The sequence below is a fragment of the Papio anubis genome, chromosome 4 (genome assembly GCF_008728515.1).
Source record: "Papio anubis isolate 15944 chromosome 4, Panubis1.0, whole genome shotgun sequence".
Lineage (NCBI taxonomy): Eukaryota > Metazoa > Chordata > Mammalia > Primates > Cercopithecidae > Papio > Papio anubis.
Genome location: NC_044979.1, coordinates 178,937,992 through 178,960,193, shown reverse-complemented (window position 1 = coordinate 178,960,193; position 22,202 = coordinate 178,937,992). Strand labels below are relative to the sequence as shown.

At 45.2% G+C, this 22,202-nt stretch overlaps 1 protein-coding gene across 2 annotated transcripts in view; it reads left to right on the top strand.

The window, feature by feature from the left end:
* Positions 1 to 22,202, top strand: part of HSF2BP (heat shock transcription factor 2 binding protein) — a 116,364-nt gene that overhangs the window by 61,183 nt on the left and 32,979 nt on the right. For both annotated transcript variants that reach the window (XM_003895419.5, XM_009202180.4), the window contains exon 8: positions 1,915 to 2,018. In XM_003895419.5, coding sequence (XP_003895468.2) covers positions 1,915 to 2,018 — 104 coding nt within the window. The remainder of the gene's footprint in view (positions 1 to 1,914; positions 2,019 to 22,202) is intronic.

The following is a 22,202-nucleotide window of genomic DNA, read 5'->3' as shown; positions in this document are numbered from 1 at the left end:
GATCTGTTTGTTTAAAAATGTCTGAGATTTTCTTTGACAGTATTTTTACTTTACCTCTTTTGTTGAAAGTCTTTTTGCTGGGTTTACAATTCTGTGTATTGTTTTCTCTTTATACTTGGTAGATATAGAGAGCCTAGCTTTTGGTGTAATTACTCTTTTATAGGTAATATATCCTTTCTCTCTGGCTGTTTTACAAAATTCGTCTTTAATTTTCTAAAGTTTGATTGTGATGTGTGTAGATTTGTATTTATTTTGTGTCTTTCTTGAGATTTATTTGTGCCTCCTGAGTCTGAGGGTTTATATTTACTCATTTCTGGAAAATATTTTTGAAATATTTTTTTCCTTCATTCTTTCTGTTCTTTCTTTGTGGACCGTATTTGGAAGAATATTGAACTTTTCATCTTCCTCTCCTTGTACTTTAACCTCTCTTTCATCTGTTTTTCTTTCTTGCTGTAGTTTCTTAAGGTCTATTTTTCTGTTTAGTATTTCTGCTTTTCCATGTGTCTAATTATCCTTGAGTTTTACATTTTAATTATTGTTTTCCTTTTTTGTAAATTCTGTTGTTATTTTTGAATTGGCTGGTCATTCATAATAGTAATCCTAGCTTCTTGATTATATTTTTACTTTCTTTTAAAATTATCTTCACCCATTAAACGTATCAGTTTTCTATTCTGCATTTGATACTTCTAGTATCTGAAAAATTTTTGGTTCTAGCCCTGTTATTGGTTCTTTGTGCTGGCTGTTACTCACCTGGTCTTCTTTTTCTCATGAGTCAGATTATGATTTTTGTTATGAACTCTCATTTGCTAGTATGTATTTGGGGGAATTATTTGAAGACCAGGTTGAGGATCCTTTCCTTTAATGTCCAGGAAGCTGGGGGAGCTTCTTTCCCACTCTGTTTTATGTTAAAATTACTGGCCTGGGGATTTTGAGGCCTGCCAAAAAGTGAATTCCTGCTAAGCTTGGAAGTTTTGTCTCTTCTGGTTTCTGCAGGGCCTGTGCACTGAATGCCCATGTCTCTCTGAGGCTTTTCCCTCTGTCCCTCTGCGTGAAGCCACTGTAACTGAAGCTCTAGTCTTTTGGAATTGTAGCATCTTTTGCACTTTCCTCTGAGATTTTGTGCTCTTACTTTGTTCCTGATCAGAGATGTTTTCCTTTCATTTCTTGCAAACTCATTCTTTATTTCAAAGGCTTTACAAAAATATTTGTCTAGCCTTTTTATTGCTGTGCAGTGTAAAGTGTTTGGGTTCTCTGTATTTTGCAGTATTTGCGGAAACCGAAGTCCTGTAGTTTCTGGCTTTCACTAGACTCTGCATTGCCAGCCACAGTTCAGTCCTGAAACAGCTTGTAAAGTCCTGTCCTATTCAGTAAACTGCTCTGTTGGTTGTGAGGGATGGTTGGGTTGTAGTACTCTTCGTTCCTTGTACTGTGATTATGCAGTCCTGTGGCCTGACCTGGCTACCTGGATGTCATGTGTGATGTTCGTTGAATGAGAATATGTCATTAGGTTTTAGATGGCTGAATTGAACTTTGAGAGTACAGTACTCTTACAAATTGAGAGTAACCTGTATATTAATGCAGGATTGGTCATAAAAGAGATGAATCAATAAATATGGTTTGTGAGGTTTCCCGTGGGACCCTCTCTGCGTTCGAGACTCTTGATTATGTGAGCGTATGAAAGGCGGTATTATGTGATATCATTGCTGAAGTTTCCCATTTTCCTGTAGCCTCACATAGACAGATATTACTTCACATACGTTATATTACAATGCTCATTATCCAGATTGTAGAATTGGACATCTAAAATGTGAGGGAATAACTAAATATGTTAAGTTCCTCTTAACTAGGAGATATGTTTAGGGTGAAATGTAGTGTGGATGGAGCATTCCAACACCTTTTTCTTTTACATTTCAGGCTGATGCTGATGTCCCTGTACAATGTAAGCATCAATTTGAAAGGCCTGAAATACATCAGCGAGAGTCCAGGATTCATCCCGTTGCTGTGGTGGCTTTTGAGTGGTAAGCAGGGTGGTTATCTCTACAGCTGCTTGTATGGTTTATGCAGTAGTCTTCCCTTATCCACGGGGGATACGTTCCAAGCTTCCTAGCAAGCTTCCTAGCAGATGCCTGAAACCAGAGATAGCACCAAACCCTCTATATATACTGTATTTTTAAACATTCATACATCTGTATGATAAAGTTTAATTTATAATTAGGCATAGAGATTATCAACAACAATAAAATAGAACAATTATAATAATAAGCCAGCACCGCTACTCCTGTGCTTTAGGGCCATTATTAAGTAAAATGAGGGTTACTTGAACACCGTTGCTGTGGTACTACAGCAGTTGACCTGATAACCTAGATAGCTACTGAGTGACCTAAAGGGCGCATAGCATATGCTGGAAAAAGGGATGATTCATGTCCCTGATGGGATGGAGTGGGATGGCAGCATGAGATTTCATCATGCTATGCAGAATGGTTTGCAATTTAAAACTTAAGAATTGTTTATTTCTGGATTTTTCCATTTGGTATTTCCAGACCTTGGTTGACTGTGGCTAACTGAAACTGTGGAAAGTGAAACTACAGATAAGAGGGGCCTACTGTATACCTGTTCTTCTGTAGCTGAAGGAAATTTTTTTTTTTTTTTTTGAGTCGGAGTCTCGCTCTGTCTCCCAGGCTGGAGTGCAGTGGCCGGATCTCAGCTCACTGCAAGCTCCGCCTCCCGGGTTCACGCCATTCTCCGGCCTCAGCCTCCCGAGTAGCTGGGACTACAGGCGCCCACCACCTTGCCTGGCTAGTTTTTTGTATTTCTTTTTTTTTTTTTTTTGAGACGGAGTCTCGCTGTGTCGTCGCCCAGGCTGGAGTGCAGTGGCCGGATCTCAGCTCATTGCAAGCTCCGCCTCCCGGGTTTTTACGCCATTCTCCTGCCTCAGCCTCCCGAGTAGCTGGGACTACAGGCGCCCACCACCTTGCCCGGCTAGTTTTTTGTATTTTTTAGTAGAGACGGGGTTTCAGCATGTTAACCAGGATGGTCTCGAACTCCTGACCTCGTGATCCGCCCGTCTTGGCCTCCCAAAGTGCTGGGATTACAGGCTTGAGCCACCGTGCCCGGCCGTTTTTTGTATTTCTTAGTAGAGACGGGGTTTCACCATGTTAGCCAGGATAATCTCGATCTCCTGACCTCGTGATCCGCCCGTCTCGGCCTCCCAAAGTGCTGGGATTACAGGCTTGAGCCACCGCGCCCGGCCTGCTGAAGGAAATTTTAAAGTATTAGAAAGTAGGATTGATTATAAGATGTTATTTCTTTTTAAAGAAGTCAAATTTTAGAAAATTCCTTGGTATGTTAGGTTTACTTTAGTTCTGTTTCTGAAGTATTGCTTTCAATTTGGATGTGATTTACTGGTGTCCCTACAACACAAAGAAAAATTGTCTTATAAAACAGCTGATAAACAGCATTAGCCTATCCCATTCTCTATTAACAGCACAGTACTATATGTGGGTATGTGGCTCTATCAGATAAAATAGAAGACCCATTGTTAAATAATTTGGGTAAAAAGAAATTGGAAAGACACCGCAGCTCTGAAGGGAAGTACACGTGTAGAGTGTGTATGTATTTTAAAATTTCTTTAAAAAGCTATCTTTACTGCAACCTTTCCTCTTCACCCTTAACTACCAATCTAACCTAAAGTTCTGTCCCAATTTCATCATAATTTTTAACACTGTATGTTGTTTAATGAGTATATATTTGACCCATGTATAAAAATAAATTAATTTTCCTTATTTTTTCATAATTCAAATTAACCTCTAATTTTTAGTGTCAGTTCCATTTGGTGGTGATTGCTTTTTTAAAATAATAGCTTTATTGATATATAATCAACATGTAATAAGTTGCATATATTTAAAGTGAACAATTGATAAGTGTTGATATAAATGTCCACCTGTAAAATTATTATCACAATCAAGGTAATACACAAACCCATGACCTCCAAAGGCACTTTGTGCCCCTTCGTGGTCCCTCCTCCCTGCTCCTCTCCCTGCCTTCCGGAGAGAGACTTGCCTTCTTTCTGCGCTGTAGTTAGTTTTCATTTTCTTTGATTTTATATAAGTGGAATCATAGTTTGTATTCTTTTTTGCCGAGCTTCTTTCACTCAGCATAATTATTTTGAGATCCATCCATGTTGATTTTGAGATCCATCCGTGTGTCTATTAATAGTTCATTACTTTTTATTGCTAAATAATATTCCATGTTATGGATATACCACAATTGGTGTATTCTTTCAGCTAGTGATGGACATTTGGGTTGTCTCCAGCTTTTGACTACTGTTCATAAAGCTGCTGGGAGCATTCTTGTACACGTCTTTGCATGGGCATATGCTTTTGTTTCTCTTGGGTAAATTCCTAGAAGTGGGATCTCTGGGACATGTGGTAGGTGCATGTTAGTTTTTATGAAACTGCCACCCTTTTTTCCAAAGTGCTTGTACCATCTTACATTCCCAGCAGCAGTGTGTTAGTGTATGGTCATTCTCTTAAATTTTAGACATTCCAGTAGGGATACTGTGGTACTTCACTCTGGTTTTAATTTGTATTTTTGTTATAACTAATGATGTTGAGTACCTTTTCATGTTTTGCCATTCATGTAACTTCTTTGATGATAGCTGTTCATATATTTTACTTATTTTTAAAAAATTGCATAGATTCTTACTGAATATTGAGAGTTCTTTGTGTTTTCGGTTTGTGTCCTTTGACAAATGTGTTGGAAAAATAATTTTTCCCAGCTTATGGCTTGTCTTTCATTCTCTTAAGAGCATCTTCTGAAGAGCAGAAGACCTATCTTAATTGTAATAAAGTTTATAATTCTTTTTCTTCGAAGAATCATGCTTTTGTTGTAGAAATTTTTTCCTAGATCAGTGTCACAAAGATTTTCTAATGTGTTTTCTCCTGGTAGTTTTATAGTTTTGCATTTCACGTTTAGTTATATGATTCGTTTTTAATTGGTATCTGTTTGTGTGAGAGTTTTTTTGTTGTTGTTTTTATTTTTATTTTTTGGTTTTTTTTTTGCGTAAAGTTTTCTATCTAGTTGATCCAGTACCATTTGTTTTGAAGACTTTATTCTCCAGGGAATTGCCTTTGCACCTTGTCGACAATCAGTTGACAATACATGTGAAGGTCATTTTGGATTCTGTTCTGTTCCAGTCATCTATTTTTGGATCATTATGCCAATACCATGCTTTATAATAAATCTTGATAGCTTTATAATAAATCTTAAAGTCAGGTAGTATAAATCCTCCAACTTTGTTCTTCTTTTTCAAGGTTGTTTTGGCTATTTTTAAACCTTTGGCCTTTCCATATGAATTTGAAAATCAGCTCGTCACTGGCTACCGAAAAGAATCCTGTTGGAATTTTTATTGGGATTGTGTTGAGTCAACAGTTCATTTTGAGGGAGAATGGACACTTTAGCAATATTGAGACTTACAATCCATGAACACAAGTGTATATCTTCATTTATTTAGATATTGTCGAGACACAAGGGTCTGTCCTGTTTCTTCATGTGTTAAGAGCAGAGGAACTGACCTTTGTTTCTGGCTAGCTTTTCAAGGATGTGTGTATAGCAGACATCCTTAGAGGACAGAGATGCAGTTTCCTTCCAGAGCAAAAAGGGTACGTTTGTTTATATCTATCTAGTAAAGATAATGTTTCCCTCTAGGGCAAAGTTCAGCCAGAGCTTGGGGTTCCTCTCCTGTGACACAGCCACACAGCATGTGTGTGGCCTTGTGGAATTGGATCTTAAACTGGCATAAATGCTGCTGCTCTGGCTATGGCTGTTGCTGTAACAAGTTCTTAGTCTCAGACTCAAGAGTTTGTGTCTTCTGCCAGCGTCTGTAAGACTCTAGCATGCTAGCTTGTTAGCTTGCAAGTAGGGTAAAGCCCTAGACCTTCCATAGTTTGAGGGCAGGTCCAGGGGGCTATGCTTGTACTCCGTTGATAACACTTACCCACCAGGGTTGGATACTTGACCAGACAGCTTTTTTCCTCTCAAGAATCGTAGAATCAGAGGTGATTCCTAGACCTGACCTATAAGGTAACTATCCGGGCTGGCTGTTATGGGCCATGAGCAAGCAGACATTGCCAGTTTATGGGAGAGGATAATTAAATAAGAATACCTAGTACTTCTTGAGTACCAGTCATGGTTTTAAGTGCATTATGTTTGTTACATTTATGTCTCTCAGTACCCTGTAAGGTATTGTTTCTGTATCATAGATGAAGAAACTGAGGCACATAGAGGTGAGTAAGGCGCCAGGGTTATATAGCTATGGGGTGGCGGTGGTGGAGCTGGGATCTGAGACCCCGACCGCCTGGCTCCAGACCCTGTTTCCCAACCATTCTATAGGACTGCTGCTCAGCAGGACACATCTCCGGGGTGGAAGCCTTAGTGCTGGATGACTTCTTATTTTACTTTATTTTTTTTGAGATGGAGTTTCCTTGTTGCCCAGGCTGGAGTGCAGTGACGCAATCTCGGCTCACTGCAACTTCTGCCTCCTGGGTTCAAGCGATTCTCCTGCCTCAGCCTCCCAAGTAGCTGGAATTACAGGTGCCTGCCACTACACCTGACTAATTTTTGTAATTTTAGTAGAGACTGGGTTTCACCATGTTGGCCAGGCTGGTCTCAAACTCCTGACCTTAGGTGATCCACCTGCCTCGGCGTCTCAGAGTGCTGGGATTACAGGTGTGAGCCACTGTGCCGGGCCAGTGCTGGGTGACTTCTCATGTTTAGTTGACATTAGGTCTGGCTTTGCTTGACTTCTGAGTCAGTTGCCCTGAAACAATATGCCCGTCTCTACTTAGGCTAATTTGCAGCCAGTAATCCTATTTTCTCATAGAAAGAGGAGTTGAGGCTAAATATTCTCGATGGCCCTTTTAGCTCTGGTCCTCTGGAAGTTTCTGGGGCTGAGTGAAAATTGTGATGAGTTTAATCTTAATTTATGCAGCTCTGTCTGTGGCAAGCAACCCAAGTTCCTGCCACTCATCAGAGATTGTGTTCTTTGACTCAGGTGGGCTTTTCCTGCTTAAGCTTTGGGTTATGGATAATATGAGGTGTTTGTTAAGTTGTGTTAATGCAATTTTTTTGCTTCTGGGACATCATCCCAGGCTTTCTTTTCCTTTCTTTCTTTCTTTTTTTTTTTTTTTTTTGAGACAGAATTTCACTCTTGTTGCCCAGGCTGGAGTGCAATGGTGTGATCTCTGCTCACCACAACCTCCACCCCCCGGGGTCAAGCAATTCTCCTGCCTCAGCCTCCTGAGTAGCTGGGATTACAGGCACGCACCACCACGCCCGGCTAATTTTGTAGTTTTAGTAGAGAAGCGGTTTCTCCATGTTGGTCATGTTGGTCTTGAACTCCCGACCTCAGGTGATCTGTCCGCCTCAGCCTCCCAAAGTGCTGGGATTATAGGTGTGAGCCACCATGCCCAGCCATCCCAGGCTTTCTTATCCGTGAAGATAATTACTGGTTCTTTCAACACAGTGAGCACAGCCCAACCCTCATAAATTCATTTCTAGGTCGTCTTACTTTAGAATCATTTGTTCTAAAGTCAAACAAAACAAGATGTGTTTAAGCCTAGGATGTTTGACTCCTGAGTTATGTATGGGATTACTTTAAATTTTAAATGATAGAATTTCATATGTGTTTTAGAAGGTGAATATACAGTTTACTTTAGAATAGGAAAATAGGAACAAAAATAGTTCTTGGTGCTTGGTGGTGGTGCTGGTGGTAGTGGGACTGTTCTCAGAATTTAGACTGTTTTCAGAATCTAGACTGTTTTCAGAATCTAGAATCATAACTGCTTAGGACTGAGAGATAATTTGAAAACTGGCTTCCTCTATTCCTTTGCTTTTAGATAGATCTGGTTTATGAAAACATACTGGACAGATAAGAATCTCTTCTAATTTTTAAAAGATTGAGGAAAAGGAGAATTGTTTGAACCCAGGAGGCGGAGATTGCAGTGAGCCAAGATCATGCCACTGTACTTCAGCCTGGGCAACAAGAGTGAAACTTCGTTTAAAAAAGATCAAGGAAAAAAAAGATCTCATTATCCTTTTCAGTAATCAGTTCCTACTTGTATCAATTTCTGTTAAGAAATTTGATATATTTTAATAAGAATATGAGCTTTGGACTCATTTGACCCAGATTTGAATTGCAGCTTTCCTGCTTGTGAACTTACCTAAACTTTTAGAATCCTGCTTTTCTGATCTATAAAATGAGAATTTCTACCTCAAAGATCTTAATGTATGCTAAAATGCAATAGTGTTTAGGCCAACACCTAATGTCGTAGGTGTCACATAGGTGCTAGTTTTCCTCTTTTATTTCTAATCTAAATATCTCATGCTTTTGGGATAAAAGACTTGAAATGAAAAAAAGAAATCTCATGCTGCAGTGAAAGCTCATTTTCTTTTGTTTGCTTGCTCTAAAGGTGGCACGTTACTTTCAAGTATCTAGACTTCTCCGATTCAGAGTATGAGACCAGTTGCTATTAATCATCCCTGACTAAATCGTCTTGTTTCCTTTAACCTTTGCTAGATTTCATTTGTCTTCCCTTTGTTCAACTCCATGTCTGGCTTTTTCCCAGGCTTTGTCCACATTCTTCACATTCCTCTTCAGCCACAGAACTGGCATAGAACTCTAGCAAATAGCCGATGAGAACAGAGTGTATTGAGATGGTGGCCACATGTTATGTAACTGTTAATGCAGACTAGTATTGTGATCACAGGAAACTGCACTTCCTACCATGTTTTCAATGCTTAAAAGGCAGATAGGCGGTTATTTCCATCTTACATCTGTTTGGCTTGTCTGAGTAACACGAAGCATTGATCAGGTTCTACCAGATTTGTGTCTTCAACCCAGACCTCCGTCCCAAGCTCTAGCCTCATAGATTGAACTGTCTACTTGATATCTCCACATGAACATCTAATAAATGTTCACATTCAGTGTGTTCAGACTGAACCCCTAATCTTCCCTCACACCAAATTCTAATCTCTGTTGATTACAATTCTGTTTTTCTAGTGTCTCAGACTTTTAAAAAACCTTCGAATGATTCTTGACTCCTTTTAATCTCTTACACCTACGTTCAATTTGTTAGGAAGTCCTGATGGCTCTGCTTTCAAAACATCTCCAGAATCTAGAATCTGGTCATCAGCTAGCACTCCCACTGAGCGTTTCTTTTTTTTTTTTTCTGAGACAGAGTCTCGGTCAGTCGTCACCCAGGCTGGAGTGCAGTGGCGTGATCTTGGCTCACTGCAACCCTCCGCCTCCTGGGTTCTAGCGATTCTCCTGTCTCAGCCCCCCAGTAGCTGGGATTACAGGTGCCCGCCACCACGCCCAGCTGATTTTCTCACCTGGTTTTGAGCCACCATCACCTTGGGTTGAGAGCTTCCTCTAAGTCTCCCTATGTTCCATCCTTCCAGGCCATGAATTGGGAGCCAGGGTTATGATAGAAAAATTCCTGACCACCTCTCCTTACTGAACATTCAAAATGCTGGGTGAGATGCAAAAAAATTTTTACTTATTTGATAGTGTCACCCAGGCTGGACTGTAGTGGAGTGATGCTAGCTTACTGTAAAGTCAAATTCCTGGGCTCACGGGATCCTCCTGCCCCAGCCTTCTGAGTAACTAGGACTACAGGCATGCACCACCATACTTGGCTAGTTTTTAAAACATTTTTGGTAGAGACGAGGTTTCACTATGTTCCCCAGGCTGGTCTTGAACTCCTGGTCTCAAGTGATCCTCCTGCCTTGGCTTCCCAAAGTGCTGGGATTACAGGTGTGAGCCACTGTGCTTGGCCGCAAAAAAAAAAACTATCTATATATAAAATATATATTATATGCAATATATAATATGTAATATATATATTATATGTAGCATATATTACATGCAATATATGTGATATATGCAACATATATTAGATGTAATATATGTAATATATATTATATATAATATGATATACAGTATGTAATACATATTACATATATATAATATATAATAGATTACATGTGATATATATGCAATATATGTAATATATCACATGTAATATACACACACACACACATACCTAGAGCATGAAAGTCAAGTGAAAGTGGGAGGACAGAGAGGTTAACAGAGAAATTAGCTTCTTGCTTTGAGGGTATTTTTCAAACTTGTCCTTTAGTTTCAATGGCTCCCAGGGTGTGGGGAATAGGAGACAAAGCCCCGGTCCCACCTCAGGTGAGTAGCCTGAGAGGAAACTCCCAAGGGTATTTCCCAACAGTGTAGGGGTAAACTGAAGATACTCGCTTAATCCTGAGGTTTTTTTAGGAAAATTGTTTTGACTTTTGGCATTGAGTGTAGTGGTGGAAAAATCTCTTCTGAGAATTAGTAGGCTGGTTTTCATGCAGGTTTGAAGCTTTTATTCAAACCACGTAGGTGGTCCCTAAGAGAGTTAATTTTTGTTATCAACTTGATTGGACTATGAGATGCCCAGACATTTGGCTAAACATTAACTCTGGGTATGTCTGTGAGGATGTTCTGGATAAGATTAACATTTGAACCAGGAGACTGAGTAAAGCAGATTGCCTTCAGCTAGGTGTGTGGCTCTCATCCAGTCAGTTAGAGCCCCAATAGAATAAAAAGGCTGAATAAGCTTACTGTTTGAGCTGGGATGTGGGCCTTTTCCTGCCTTTGGACTCAAACTGAAACACCACCTCTTGGGTCTTGAGCATGCTGACTTTCACACTGGCACTACACATTGGCTGTCCTGAGTCTCCAGTGCGTGGACTGCAGATATTAGGACTCCCTCATCTCCCTCAGCAGGCCCTTCATCTCCCTCAGCAGGCCCTCATCTCCCACAGCAGGCCCTTATCCCCCACAGCAGGCCCTCATCTCCCACAACAGGCCCTCATCCCCCACAGCAGGCCCTCATCTCCCTCAACAGGCCTCATCCCCCACAGCAGGCCCTCATCTCCCACAACAGGCCCTTATCCCCCACAGCAGGCCCTCATCTCCCTCAGCAGGCCCTCATCTCCCCCAGCAGGCTCTCATCTCCCACAACAGGTCTCATCCCCCACAGTAGGTCTCATCTCCCACTAACAGGGCTCCCTTTATCCCCACACAGTAGGTTCTCATCTCCCCAGAGTAGGTCTCATCTCCTCAGGTCTCATCTCCAAGAATAACAGGGTCTCTCATCTCCATTAACAGGTCTTTATCCCCCACAACAGGCCCTCATCTACCACAACAGGCCCTTATCCCCCACAACAGGCCCTCATCTACCACAACAGGTCCTTATCCCCCACAGCAGGCCCCATCTCCCCTGGCCCCATCCCCCCTTGCCCTCCCCACAACAGGCCCCTATCCCCACAGTGGCCCTTCATCCCCACAATGGCCCCTCATCCCCATACAGTGGCCCTCATCTCCCACAATGGCCCTTATCCCCCACAGTGGCCCCTCACCCCACTCCTGCAGGCCTCATCTCCCACAGTCTCCCACAGCAGGCCCCTCATCTCCCCACAGGCCCTCATCCCCCACAGCAGGCCCCCCATCTCCCACAACAGGCCCTTGTCCCCCACTTCAACAGGCCCTCATCTACCTCTGTAGGCCTTCATCTCCCACAGCAGGCCCTCATCTCCCACAGGTCTCCCCACAGGCAGGCTCCCTTTATCCCCACAGGCCCTTTATCTCCCACAATGCCTATCCCCATACAATGTGGCCCCTCATCTCCACTACAATGGTCCTTATCCCCACGCTGCAGGCCCTCATCAACCTCAGCAGGCCCCCATCTCCCTCAGCAGGCCCTCATATCCCTCAACAGGCCCTTCATCTCCCTCAGCAGGCCCTTCATCTCCCTCAGCAGGCCCTCTCATCTCCCTCAGCAGGCCCCTCGATCTCCCCAGCAGGCCCTCATCCCCTCACTCCAGGGTCCCTCATCTCCCTCAGCCCCTCATCTCCCCAGCAGGTCTCATCAACCTCATAGCAGGCCCCATCTCCCCTTAGCAGGTCTCTTCATCTCCCCTCTCAGTGGCCCCTCTTTTCATCCCTCAGCGGCCCCCTCCCCCAGCAGGCCCCCCCGAGCATCCCCTCACCAGGCCCCTCATCTCCCACCAACAGGCCCCCGATCTCCCCTCAGCAGGCCCCTCATCCCCTCAGCAGGCCTCATCCCCTCGCAGGCACCATCCACCACCACAGCAGGCCCCTCATCTCCCAGATCTTGATCCTCCCCCAGCAGGTCCCCTCATCCCCCAGCAGGTCTCCCATTTCCCCCTCAGCAGGCCCCCCACCTCCCCTGCCCCCACATTCCCTCAGTGGTCCTTCCATCTCCCCTGCAGGCTCCCCATCCCTTCCCAGGTTCCTGACCTCCCCAGGTCTCTTCATCTCCTCAGCAGGTTCCCCATCTCCCTCAGCAGGCCCTCATCTCCCGCAAGAGGCCCTATCCCCCACAGCAGGCCCTCATCTCCCTCAGCAGGCCTTCATCTCCCACAGCAAGCACCTCATCCCCCACAGCAGGCTCTCATCTCCCAGAGCAGGTCTTGATCTCCCCCAGCAGGCTCTCATCTCCCTCAGCAGGCCCCTCATCTCAGCAGACCTCATCCCCCACAGCAGGCTCTCATCTCCCACAACAGGCCCATATCCCCGACAGGAGGCCCCCATCTCCCTCAGCAGGCCCTCATCTCCCACAACAGGCCCTTATCCCACACAGCAGGCCCCTTCATCCCCCACAGCAGACCCTCATCCCTCACAGGAGGCCCTCATCTCCCTCAGTAGGCCTTCATCCCCCATAGTAGGCCCTCATCTCCCTCAGCAGGCCCTTATCCCCCACAGCAGGCCCTCATCTCCCACAGCAGTAGGACTCTCATCCCCCATAGCAGGCCCTCATCTCCCTCAGTAGGCCTTCATCCCCCACAGCAGGCTCTCATCTCCCACAACAGGCCTTATCCCCCACAGCAGGCCCTCATCTCCCTCAGCAGGCCCTCATCTCCTGCAAGAGACCCTTATCCCCCACAGCAGGCCCTCATCTCCCACAGCAGACTCTCATCCCCCATAGCAGGCCCTCATCTCCCTCAGTAGGCCTTCATCCCCCACAGCAGGCTCTCATCTCCCACAACAGGCCCTTATCCCCACAGGCCCTCATCTCCCTCAGCAGGCCCTCATCTCCTGCAAGAGACCCTTATCCCACACAGCAGGCCCTCATCTCCCTCAGCAGGCCTTCATCTCCCAGCAGACTCATCCCCACAGCAGGTTTCCCCATCTCCCAGGATCAGGTCTTGATCTCCCCCAGGCCCTCATCTCCCCCAGGAGGCCCCATCTTCCCCAGCAGGTCCTCATCTCCCCCAGGTCTCGTCTCCCCACAGTGGCTCCCCCATTCCCCTCAGCAGGCCCCCATCTCCAGCAGGCCCCTCTCCTCAGCAGACCCTTCATCTCCCCTCAGCAGGCCCCCTCATCCTCCCCTCAGCAGGTCTCATTCCCTTGCTAGCAGGCCCTTTCATCCTCTCAGTATTCTCCATCTCCTGCAGGTCTCCCCATCTCCCAGCAGGTCTCCCCATCTCCCACAACAGGTCTCTTATCCCCATAGTGGCCCCCTCATCTCCCCAGCAGACCCTCATCCCCACAGCAGGCCCCTCATCCTCCCACAACAGGCCCATATCCCCTCGGCCACAGGAGGCCCCCATCTCCCTCAGCAGGCCTTCGTCTCCCACAGCAGGCCCTTATCTCCCACAAAAGGCCCCCATCTCCCTCAGCAGGCCCCTCATCTCCCACAACAGGCCCTTATCTCCCACAACAGGCCCCCATCTCCCTCAGCAGGCCCTCATCTCCCACAACAGGCCCTTATTCCACACAGCAGGCCCTCCATCTCCCTTTGTGAGACCCTCATCCCCCACAGGAGGCCCTCATCTCCCTCAGTAGACCTTCATCCCCTTACAGCAGGCTTCCCTCATCTCTCCCTGTCCTTTATCTCCTTTATCTCCCCATAATGGCTCCTCGGATCCCCTTTGCCCACCGCCACCCATCCCACCCTCTTGCCCCGACCTCCCCAGACCCTTCATCCCCTGCCCCATCTCCCATAACAGGCCCTGCCCTGGCTCCTTATCTCCCTTTGGCCTCTATCTCCCATGCCTCCTGACTGTCCCCATCTCCCTGCCCCCACTCCCTCAGGCCCCTCTGCCCCCTCGACCTCCCTTTGTTCTGATCTCTCATCTCCCCTGGCCCTTTATCCCCACAGGCCTTATCCCATTCTCCCCTGCGGTCCCTCATCTCCATCAATGATCTCTTTATCTCCCACAGGCCCCCATCTCCCCTAATGCCCTCATCCCCACAGCCCCCTTGCCCCTTTATCTCTCCCGCAGATCTCTTCATCCCCATTGCCCTTTATCTCCCCTCAGTGGCTCCCTTTATCTCCCTAACAGACCCTGTCTCGGAGGCCCCTGATCCTCCCTGCAGGTCTCTTTGATCCTCCCATTAACAGGTCTCACAGATCTCCTAGTGGCCCCCATCTCCCTCAGCAGGCCCTCATCTCCCGCAGTAGGCCCTCATCTCCCACAACAGGCCCCCATCTCCCACAACAGGTTCTTATCCCCCACAGCAGGCCCCCATCTCCCTCAGCAGGCCTCCCATCTCCCTCAGCAGGCCCTTCATCTCCCTCAGCAGGCCTTCATCCTCCACAACAGGCTCTCATCTCCCAGATCAGGTCTTGATCTCCCCCAGCAGGCCCTCATCTCCCGCAGCAGGCCCCCATCTCCCTCAGCAGGACCTCATCTCCCACAACAGGCCCTTATCCCACACAGGGCCCTCATCTCCCTCTAGTCCCCCAGATCTCCCTCTTTCAGTGGTCTTTCATCTCCCTTAGTAGGTTTTCATCTCTACAACAGCATTTTATCTCCCAGATCAGGTCTTGATCTCCCTTGCGGCCCCCTCATCTCCCCTTTGCCCCTTGTCCCCACTCCCTTGACCCCATCTCCCCTAGTAGGACCCCTTTATCTCCTCAGACCCCTCATCCCCCACAGCAGGCTCCTCATTCTCCCCTCAGTGGCCTTTATCCCCCACAAATGGCCTTCCCTATCTCACAGTTCTCTTGATCTCCCTTTGCAGCCCTCATCTCCCCAGAATAGGGTTCTGATCCCCCACAGTGGCTCCTCATCTCCCATTAATTAGGGCTCCTCATCCCCCACAGTGGCCCTCATCTCCCCATTAATAGTCTCTCATCCCCCATACAGTAGGTCTCATCTGTCTCTTAGCAGACTCATCCCCTACAGCAGGCTCTCATCTCCCAGAGCAGGTCTTGATCTCCCTCAGCCGGCCCTCATCTCCTGCAGCAGGTCCTCCATCTCCCTCAGCAGGCCCTCCACCTCCCTCAGCAGGCCCCCCATCTCCCCTCAGCAGGCCCCCCATCACCCTCAGCAGGCCCTTCATCTCCCTCAGCAGGCCCTCATCTCCCGGAGCAGGTCTTCATCTCCTTCAGCAGGCCATCATCTCCTGCAACAGGCCCTTCTGATCACTGGCCCAAGATGAGACTTGGCAGTGCCAGCAATGTAGCTGTGACCACGGTGGTGATTTTAGTGGTGGGTTTGTGCTCTGAGCTAGGCCAGAGTCTTTCTCCAGGAATTGTCTGACTTGAGCTGCTGAAGAACAGTGTTTTTTCCCCATTTTTGGGCCATGGAACTATTGAATGTGACTCTAGAGCTGCCTGTGGCCATGTTCCTGGCCACCTGGAGAAAATTTATCTGTGTTCTCAGTTGCTGATGCCAAGACATAAATGCTGACCTGAGATGCAGAGGAGCCCTATGGCTTGCAGTCAGCTTCATCCCTGCCCAGGCTGTGCTGTTTAGCTTTTCCTCAGATTTTGAGTTACTCCAGCATCTTTCATAAGTGACTCCTTTGATCTTTCTTTCTTTCTTTCTTTCTTTTTTTTGAGATGAAGTCTCACTCTGTCGCCAAGGCTGGAGTGCAGTGGCATGATCTTGGCTCACTGCAAGCTCCGCCTCCCAGGTTCACGCCATTCTCCTGCCTCAGCCTCCTGAGTAGCTGGGACTATAGGCACGCGCCACCACACCTGGCTAATTTTTTGTTTTTTTAGTAGAGACAGGGTTTCACCGTGTTAGCCAGAATGGTCTTGATCTCCTGACCTCGTGATCTGCCTGCCTTGGCCTCGCAAAGTGCTGGGATTACAGGTGTGAGCCACTGCGCCCGGCCCCCTTTTACCTTTCTTAAGCTAATTTAAGCATCATTTTCCTTCCCATGAGGGCAGTGTGCCCACTTGCCCAACTTTGATTCCACATATTTTCCATGGCACCAATTGCCTTTGATAATGGCATCTGAATCCCTTGAGTGTCTGGAATTTGGCTATATCACATAACAGAGAAAGGCCGAGGGGTTTAGTAACTAGTGAATATTCAGCAATGTGTCGTCATAATTCTTTTCAACCCAAGTACGTGGCATTGTCAGTGTATTGTATATGTTATGATTCTATTAAGCAACGTCTTTATTCCACGAGCTGTGGATGGCCATTTGATAGAAAAGCAAAATATTTAATATCAGATCTTCACCGACAAAGAATTTTACATGTAAATGTTTTATTATGTTGGTCAAGTGTTTCTCTTAATACGTTTGTATTAGCCCAGTGTTTAGTCTGTTAGTCTAAACACTGGGCTAATACTGTGAGCTAATACGAGATGTGATTTGTATCTTTTAAAAAATTTCTCAAACATTGTTGTCTTGAAACTTGTCCTTCAGAAGGTCCAATAGAACAAAGATGTCAGCCTTTCCACAAGAGAGTGCTGGGACTGTTTTCTTTGATTAATCAACGCTTACATGATAGCTTTAATAAGAAACATAATTTAAATGTTTGATTTTTCACTGTTGATATAATTGAGTGGTCAAATGGCCACTTTGTATGTCAAAGGATGTCAAAAAACATTTGGCTTGCATATGTCCTGTCCAAGCTGAGCACAACTGAAACTTTACTGTAGTCTGGTCAGGATACAGTTAACTCATAGGCACGTTGAGAAAGGGGAGTGAGTTTACATGAAGATGAATTTAGTGTGTGACATGGTCAGTTTGATATCATGGTAAAACAAAAATCCAAATGGAACTGTCTAAAAAGTAGTTGGAGACAAGAAGCTTAGAGTTCACAAGAAACTTGCTATTGACATGGATTTGGGAGTCATTCTGAAAAAAAGTGACAAACAGAGAGACTGGCAGTGTAGGGAACATCACACAGCCAGGCTGGCAAAGAGGCCTGAGCAGAGGGATGGAGGGCTCATCAGAGCCCTGAGCTAGGAGACACAGGTCGAGGCATCAGAAGGCAGGCTGGCCCCTCTTCTCCTGTGTTCTGGTTTGTGGTTCTGGGTGAGTCCCTTCACTTCCGTGATATTCTGTCATCCACAAAATAGAGATAGAAACACTGTTCCTATCTCTATTTGGAACAGGGTGGCTGTGAGAATTTAGTGGAATAGCAAGTGGAAATGCTTTATACTTTTTAAGAAGAGGGACAAAAAGCATTTCTTTGAGAAGAATACAATGGTTGTTAGAGTCAGAACTCAAAGAAAACAAGAATGAAGACAAGCCTTTGGCAACAGAGAATTATCGATGAACTCTGAAAAGGTTTTCCAGAGAGCACAGGGTCAGGCACAAAGGCGGCTTAGGAGGAATGGGCGGAGAAGAAAGAGGGGTGGGTAGTAAGGGTGATGCTGCTTTGGGGATTTGTTGGTGAAAGGAGAGTTTTGGGTGTTTGTATTAAGGGTAATCAGATTCTAATTTTCAGCATTTCAGTCTAAAATGAAAAATAAGAACAAGAGTTAACTATTTTACTTCAAAATACACTGTGGCTTTCTTCATATTTTCTTGGACTAGGAGTTCACTGTCCCCTGCAGTTCATCTTTAGACAGTGGCATCTGTGGCATCAAAGTAGGTTACTAAAAGGTAATGCTTGCTCCATTTTTGTTTGTTTTACTATAAGCCACAAATATTGGAATAATTTTTACAATGATTCTTTCTGCATGAATTCTTCATTGTTCTTTAAGAAAAGATGTCATCGAATGTTCTTCAGTAACTCATTGATGAAGGATCCGGGTGCTTAGGATTATTGTTCTTTGTGAGATTAGAAAACCGCAGCTAATGAAATCTTCTGTATGGTTTGTAAGTCTTCCAGCTGTGCACACAGTCAACTGATGACAATCTTAGTTACATAATGTCTTGGAAACCCTTTCTATTCAGATGTCAAAGGAAATCCTTTAGGAGATGAAAATTGGGGAGTTAGCATTTGTCAAATATTTGTGGATTACGTTTCTTGGACACAAATATACCATATGTGTAAGTGTTAAAATTGTTAAGAAAAACTTGGACATCCTGAGCCCTGTCAAAGTCCTGATATCCCAGAGGCAGTCCCGGCCGGCTGGAAGGTACACAACTAGTCTTCTCTTCTGGCTCATGCCCCTCCTAAGCCAGAGTGCCCTGCCAGGCCACAGAGACCTGGGTGGAGCAGACTGCCATGGCCCTGGACAGTCACACAGCTTCAGCCCAGAAACAGCACAGGGTGGGGGCCCCAGCACCATCTCATCTGGGAGGCTGTGCGGGAGAGCTCTGCTTACATTCTCTGGGGCTGTAGGACCCTTCAGAGGCTTTCTTATAGTGTCAGGTGACAGCACGCTGAGGTTATCACCTATGTGTTGCGCAACACTGAGCCATCCATGAGAGAGTGGTGAAGGTGGTATGGTGCCTGAGCCCGTCGCAGCATAGAGAAGGACCTATGTTGCCTTTCTTCATGATTGATTTGGTTGCGTCTGTGTAGAATGGACACCATGGATGGCTTATCCCTCACCCTTTTTCCCTTTCTTCATTTCTAACAGAACCCCAACTTTATTCAGGGCTCCATCCTCTCTTTTTGGGTCGTATGGATCATATGACTCAGGGAAAGAGAAAGGGGTTTCAGAGAGAAAAAAAAGAGAATGCACACAGACACACACACACACACACCCATCTCTAGGGAATCTACATCCCTCTAGGGACTCAGCATCACCCTTACTACCCGGCCCTCTTTCTTCTCTGCCCATTCCTCCTAAGCCGCCCTTGTGCCTGACCCTGTGCTCTGTGGGAAACCTTTTCAGAGTTCATCAATTCTCTGTTGCCGAAGGCTTCTCTTCATTCTTGTTTTCTTTGAGTTCTGACTCTTAACAACCATTGTATTCTTCTCAAGGATTCTAATATGTGAGACAGGGTTGAAAATGAATGGTCTGAGCCAGCTAGCCATCTTACTGTGTGCCAGTGATGGGTTTAGGGTTCAAGGCATAAGGTTGTCAGTACATCGCATCCTTCTGCCAACAGTACATGGTCCATGTCACGCGTGTTCGTCTGAAGACAGTCCACCAAACAGGCTTTATGTGAGCATCAAGGCTGTTTATTTCACCTGGTTGCAGGCGGGCTGAGGCTGAAAAAGGAGTCAGCAAAGCGTGGTGGTATTATCATTAGTTCTTACAGGTTTGGGATAGGTGGTGGAGTTAGGAGCAATTTTTTGTGGGCAGGGGGTGGATCTCACAAAGTACATTCTCAAGGGTGAGGAGAATATTACATACTGCCTTCTTAAGGGTGGGGGAATATCACAGAGTCCATTATCACAAGGGCGGGGAGGGTGTATTGTCATAAGGTCAGTTGATCAGTTAGGGTGGGGCAGGAAGAGATCACAATGGTGGAATGTCATCGGTTAAGGCAGGACCTGGCTACTTTCACTTCTTTTGTGGATCTTCACTTGCTTCAGGCCATCTGGATGTATACGTGCAGGTCACAGGGGATATGATGGCTTAGTTTGGGCTCAGAGGCCTGACAGTCCAGAGGTGGGTACATGACCTGAGTAGCTACATCTCCCCGAGGGATCGGGGAGAGACTTCTTCGCTGGAGATGAATAAGGAAGCCTGTGGCCCTGAATGCCAGCCTTACAGTTGATGCTGTCGGGGCAAGCAGAGAACATAACCCAGGCTTTCCCTAACATAATCGAGACATTGGATCCATCCCTGGACTTCTTGTTATAAAAAATAATACATGTGATTACATTTAAGCCACTTTGAGTTGCAGTTTTGTACTTTCAGCTGAAGTACTTTGTATTTTTAGTTGAAGTATTTTGACTGTTTCTGTAGTAATACAGTCACGAAGTGTCCTAAATCAATTCCAAGTTTCTTGATATGCAGAATAGAGGGAAATAAAGAAGGCGTGATAATTGGAGGTAACACCTTCATTTTCTTAAAAACATATCCTGCCAGCACCAACTTACTTGCTTTGCTTTTCTTAAAATATGAAGACACCAAATGCAAATAGAGAGGTGAACAGAGCCCCCCGCATGTGGTTGAGAAGTGGAGGTCGAGGAATGGGGTGCTGGAGTGCCAACCTGCATGTCAGCTGTGGGTTTGGGGCAAGCTCCTTACCACCTGAAGAATGATGTCGCTGACATCACTTCAGAGCAATTATGAGAATTAAATTCGTTGACCTACATAGAGCACCCAGTCCAGGCACTGGTGATAGGCTTAGGTTGAACCACATGAAATTGCTAGTATTTATTCATTTTAGACTTATGAAAATGACAATTTCACGTGGTTTAGCTGAATAATTTCTTTAATAATGATAGCTGTTATTAATAGTAAGTGAAATTGGGAATTGAGGATGTCCGTGAGCATAACCAAAGCATTAATTTGGCTTCAAATAATGTTCGGTGAAAGTTTTTAAAAACTGAAATTCTCCATGTTTCACCTCACTTTGCATGTTTTAAGACCTTAGTCAAAGAACCTACAAATTTAATTTTTCAAGACTGCAGAGTATTTAATTCGTAGGAATATGGAAGGTTATAACTGTGTCATTCTTTAAAATGCTTAGTGTTACCAAGGCAAGCTTTTCATCGATGTGCTAGTGGAGGGTTGCCTTCTATATAGGGCTGTGCAGACTGTACATGACTGGCGCTTTGTCGTGAACAGCAGTGGAAGCAAACGTGAATATATCACATTCACTTGTGTAATTTACTATGTGACAGCCCCTGGACTAGAGCCTTTCCTTATGGGATTGGTGTAATCTTTATGCCAGACATATTTTATATGTGGGGACACTGAGGCTTAGTAGTGTAGAGGCTCTGTGTGACAACTAGTTATGACTAGTAAGAGGTGAAGATGACTTAAATTCATGGTTATAGACAAGTTTAAGGCTTGCAGACAATCAGGAAGTCACAAAACAAATAGGAAACCATTAACTTCTTTTACCCTTAGAAATTGAAGTCACTGAGGTCTTGGCCCAGGAGGATGGCCTCACATCTGAGATTGATATCATTACATACTATTGAATATGAGAATTGATGCCATTACATACTATTGAATATGAGAATTTGGAAATGACTTTTTTTTTTTTTTTTTGAGACAAAGTCTTGCTCTGTCATCCAGGCTGGAGTGCAGTGGCACGATCTCAGCTCACTGCACCCTCTGCTTCCCAAGTTCAAGGGATTCTCCTGCCTCAGCCTCCTGAGTAGCTGGGACTACAGGCACCCACCACTATGCCCGGCTAATTTTTGTGTTTTCAGTAGAGATAGGGTTTCGCCATGTTGGCCAGGCTGATCTCAAACTCCTAGCCTCAGTGAGCCACCCACCCTAGCCTCGCAGAGTGTTGGGATTACAGGTGTGAGCCACTGTGCCTGGCTGACTTTTGAATGATATTTTAAATATTCTTAGCACTAATCTTGGCTATTCTTTTAACTATAAATAGGAAGAAAGCTAGCTTTAGGAGTTTTTTAGTCTATAGTGGGATCCTAACATTAGCTCACTCTGTTGTCCGGCTGGGTTTGTTAAGATGCACTTCCTATTTATTTGGCAGGATTACTTAACAGTAGTGTGTTTCATTTTCTTTTGGGCTAAAGACTTCCCTCCCAAAGTAAAAATGCAGTAATATGTGTGAAAGTAGTTTGTAAGTGGTAAATTGCTAGTCAAGTATGTTATTTTTATCATCCTCTCCTTCTGGAAAGAATCAGGCCTTCAGAGGGTGCCGGCAGTTTGTCCCACAGTGTTAGGTATCGGCTCCCCACTTCTTGCAGTTGAATGGCTACAGTATCTTCTGAAGTTTTTAAAGGGAGTCTGAAAGCTTAGGTGGCGGGTGTAAATCTCTGTGACAGGTTTATGAGTTTTTCCACGGAGATGTGCAGGCTTCACAATAAATTGCCCTTAGT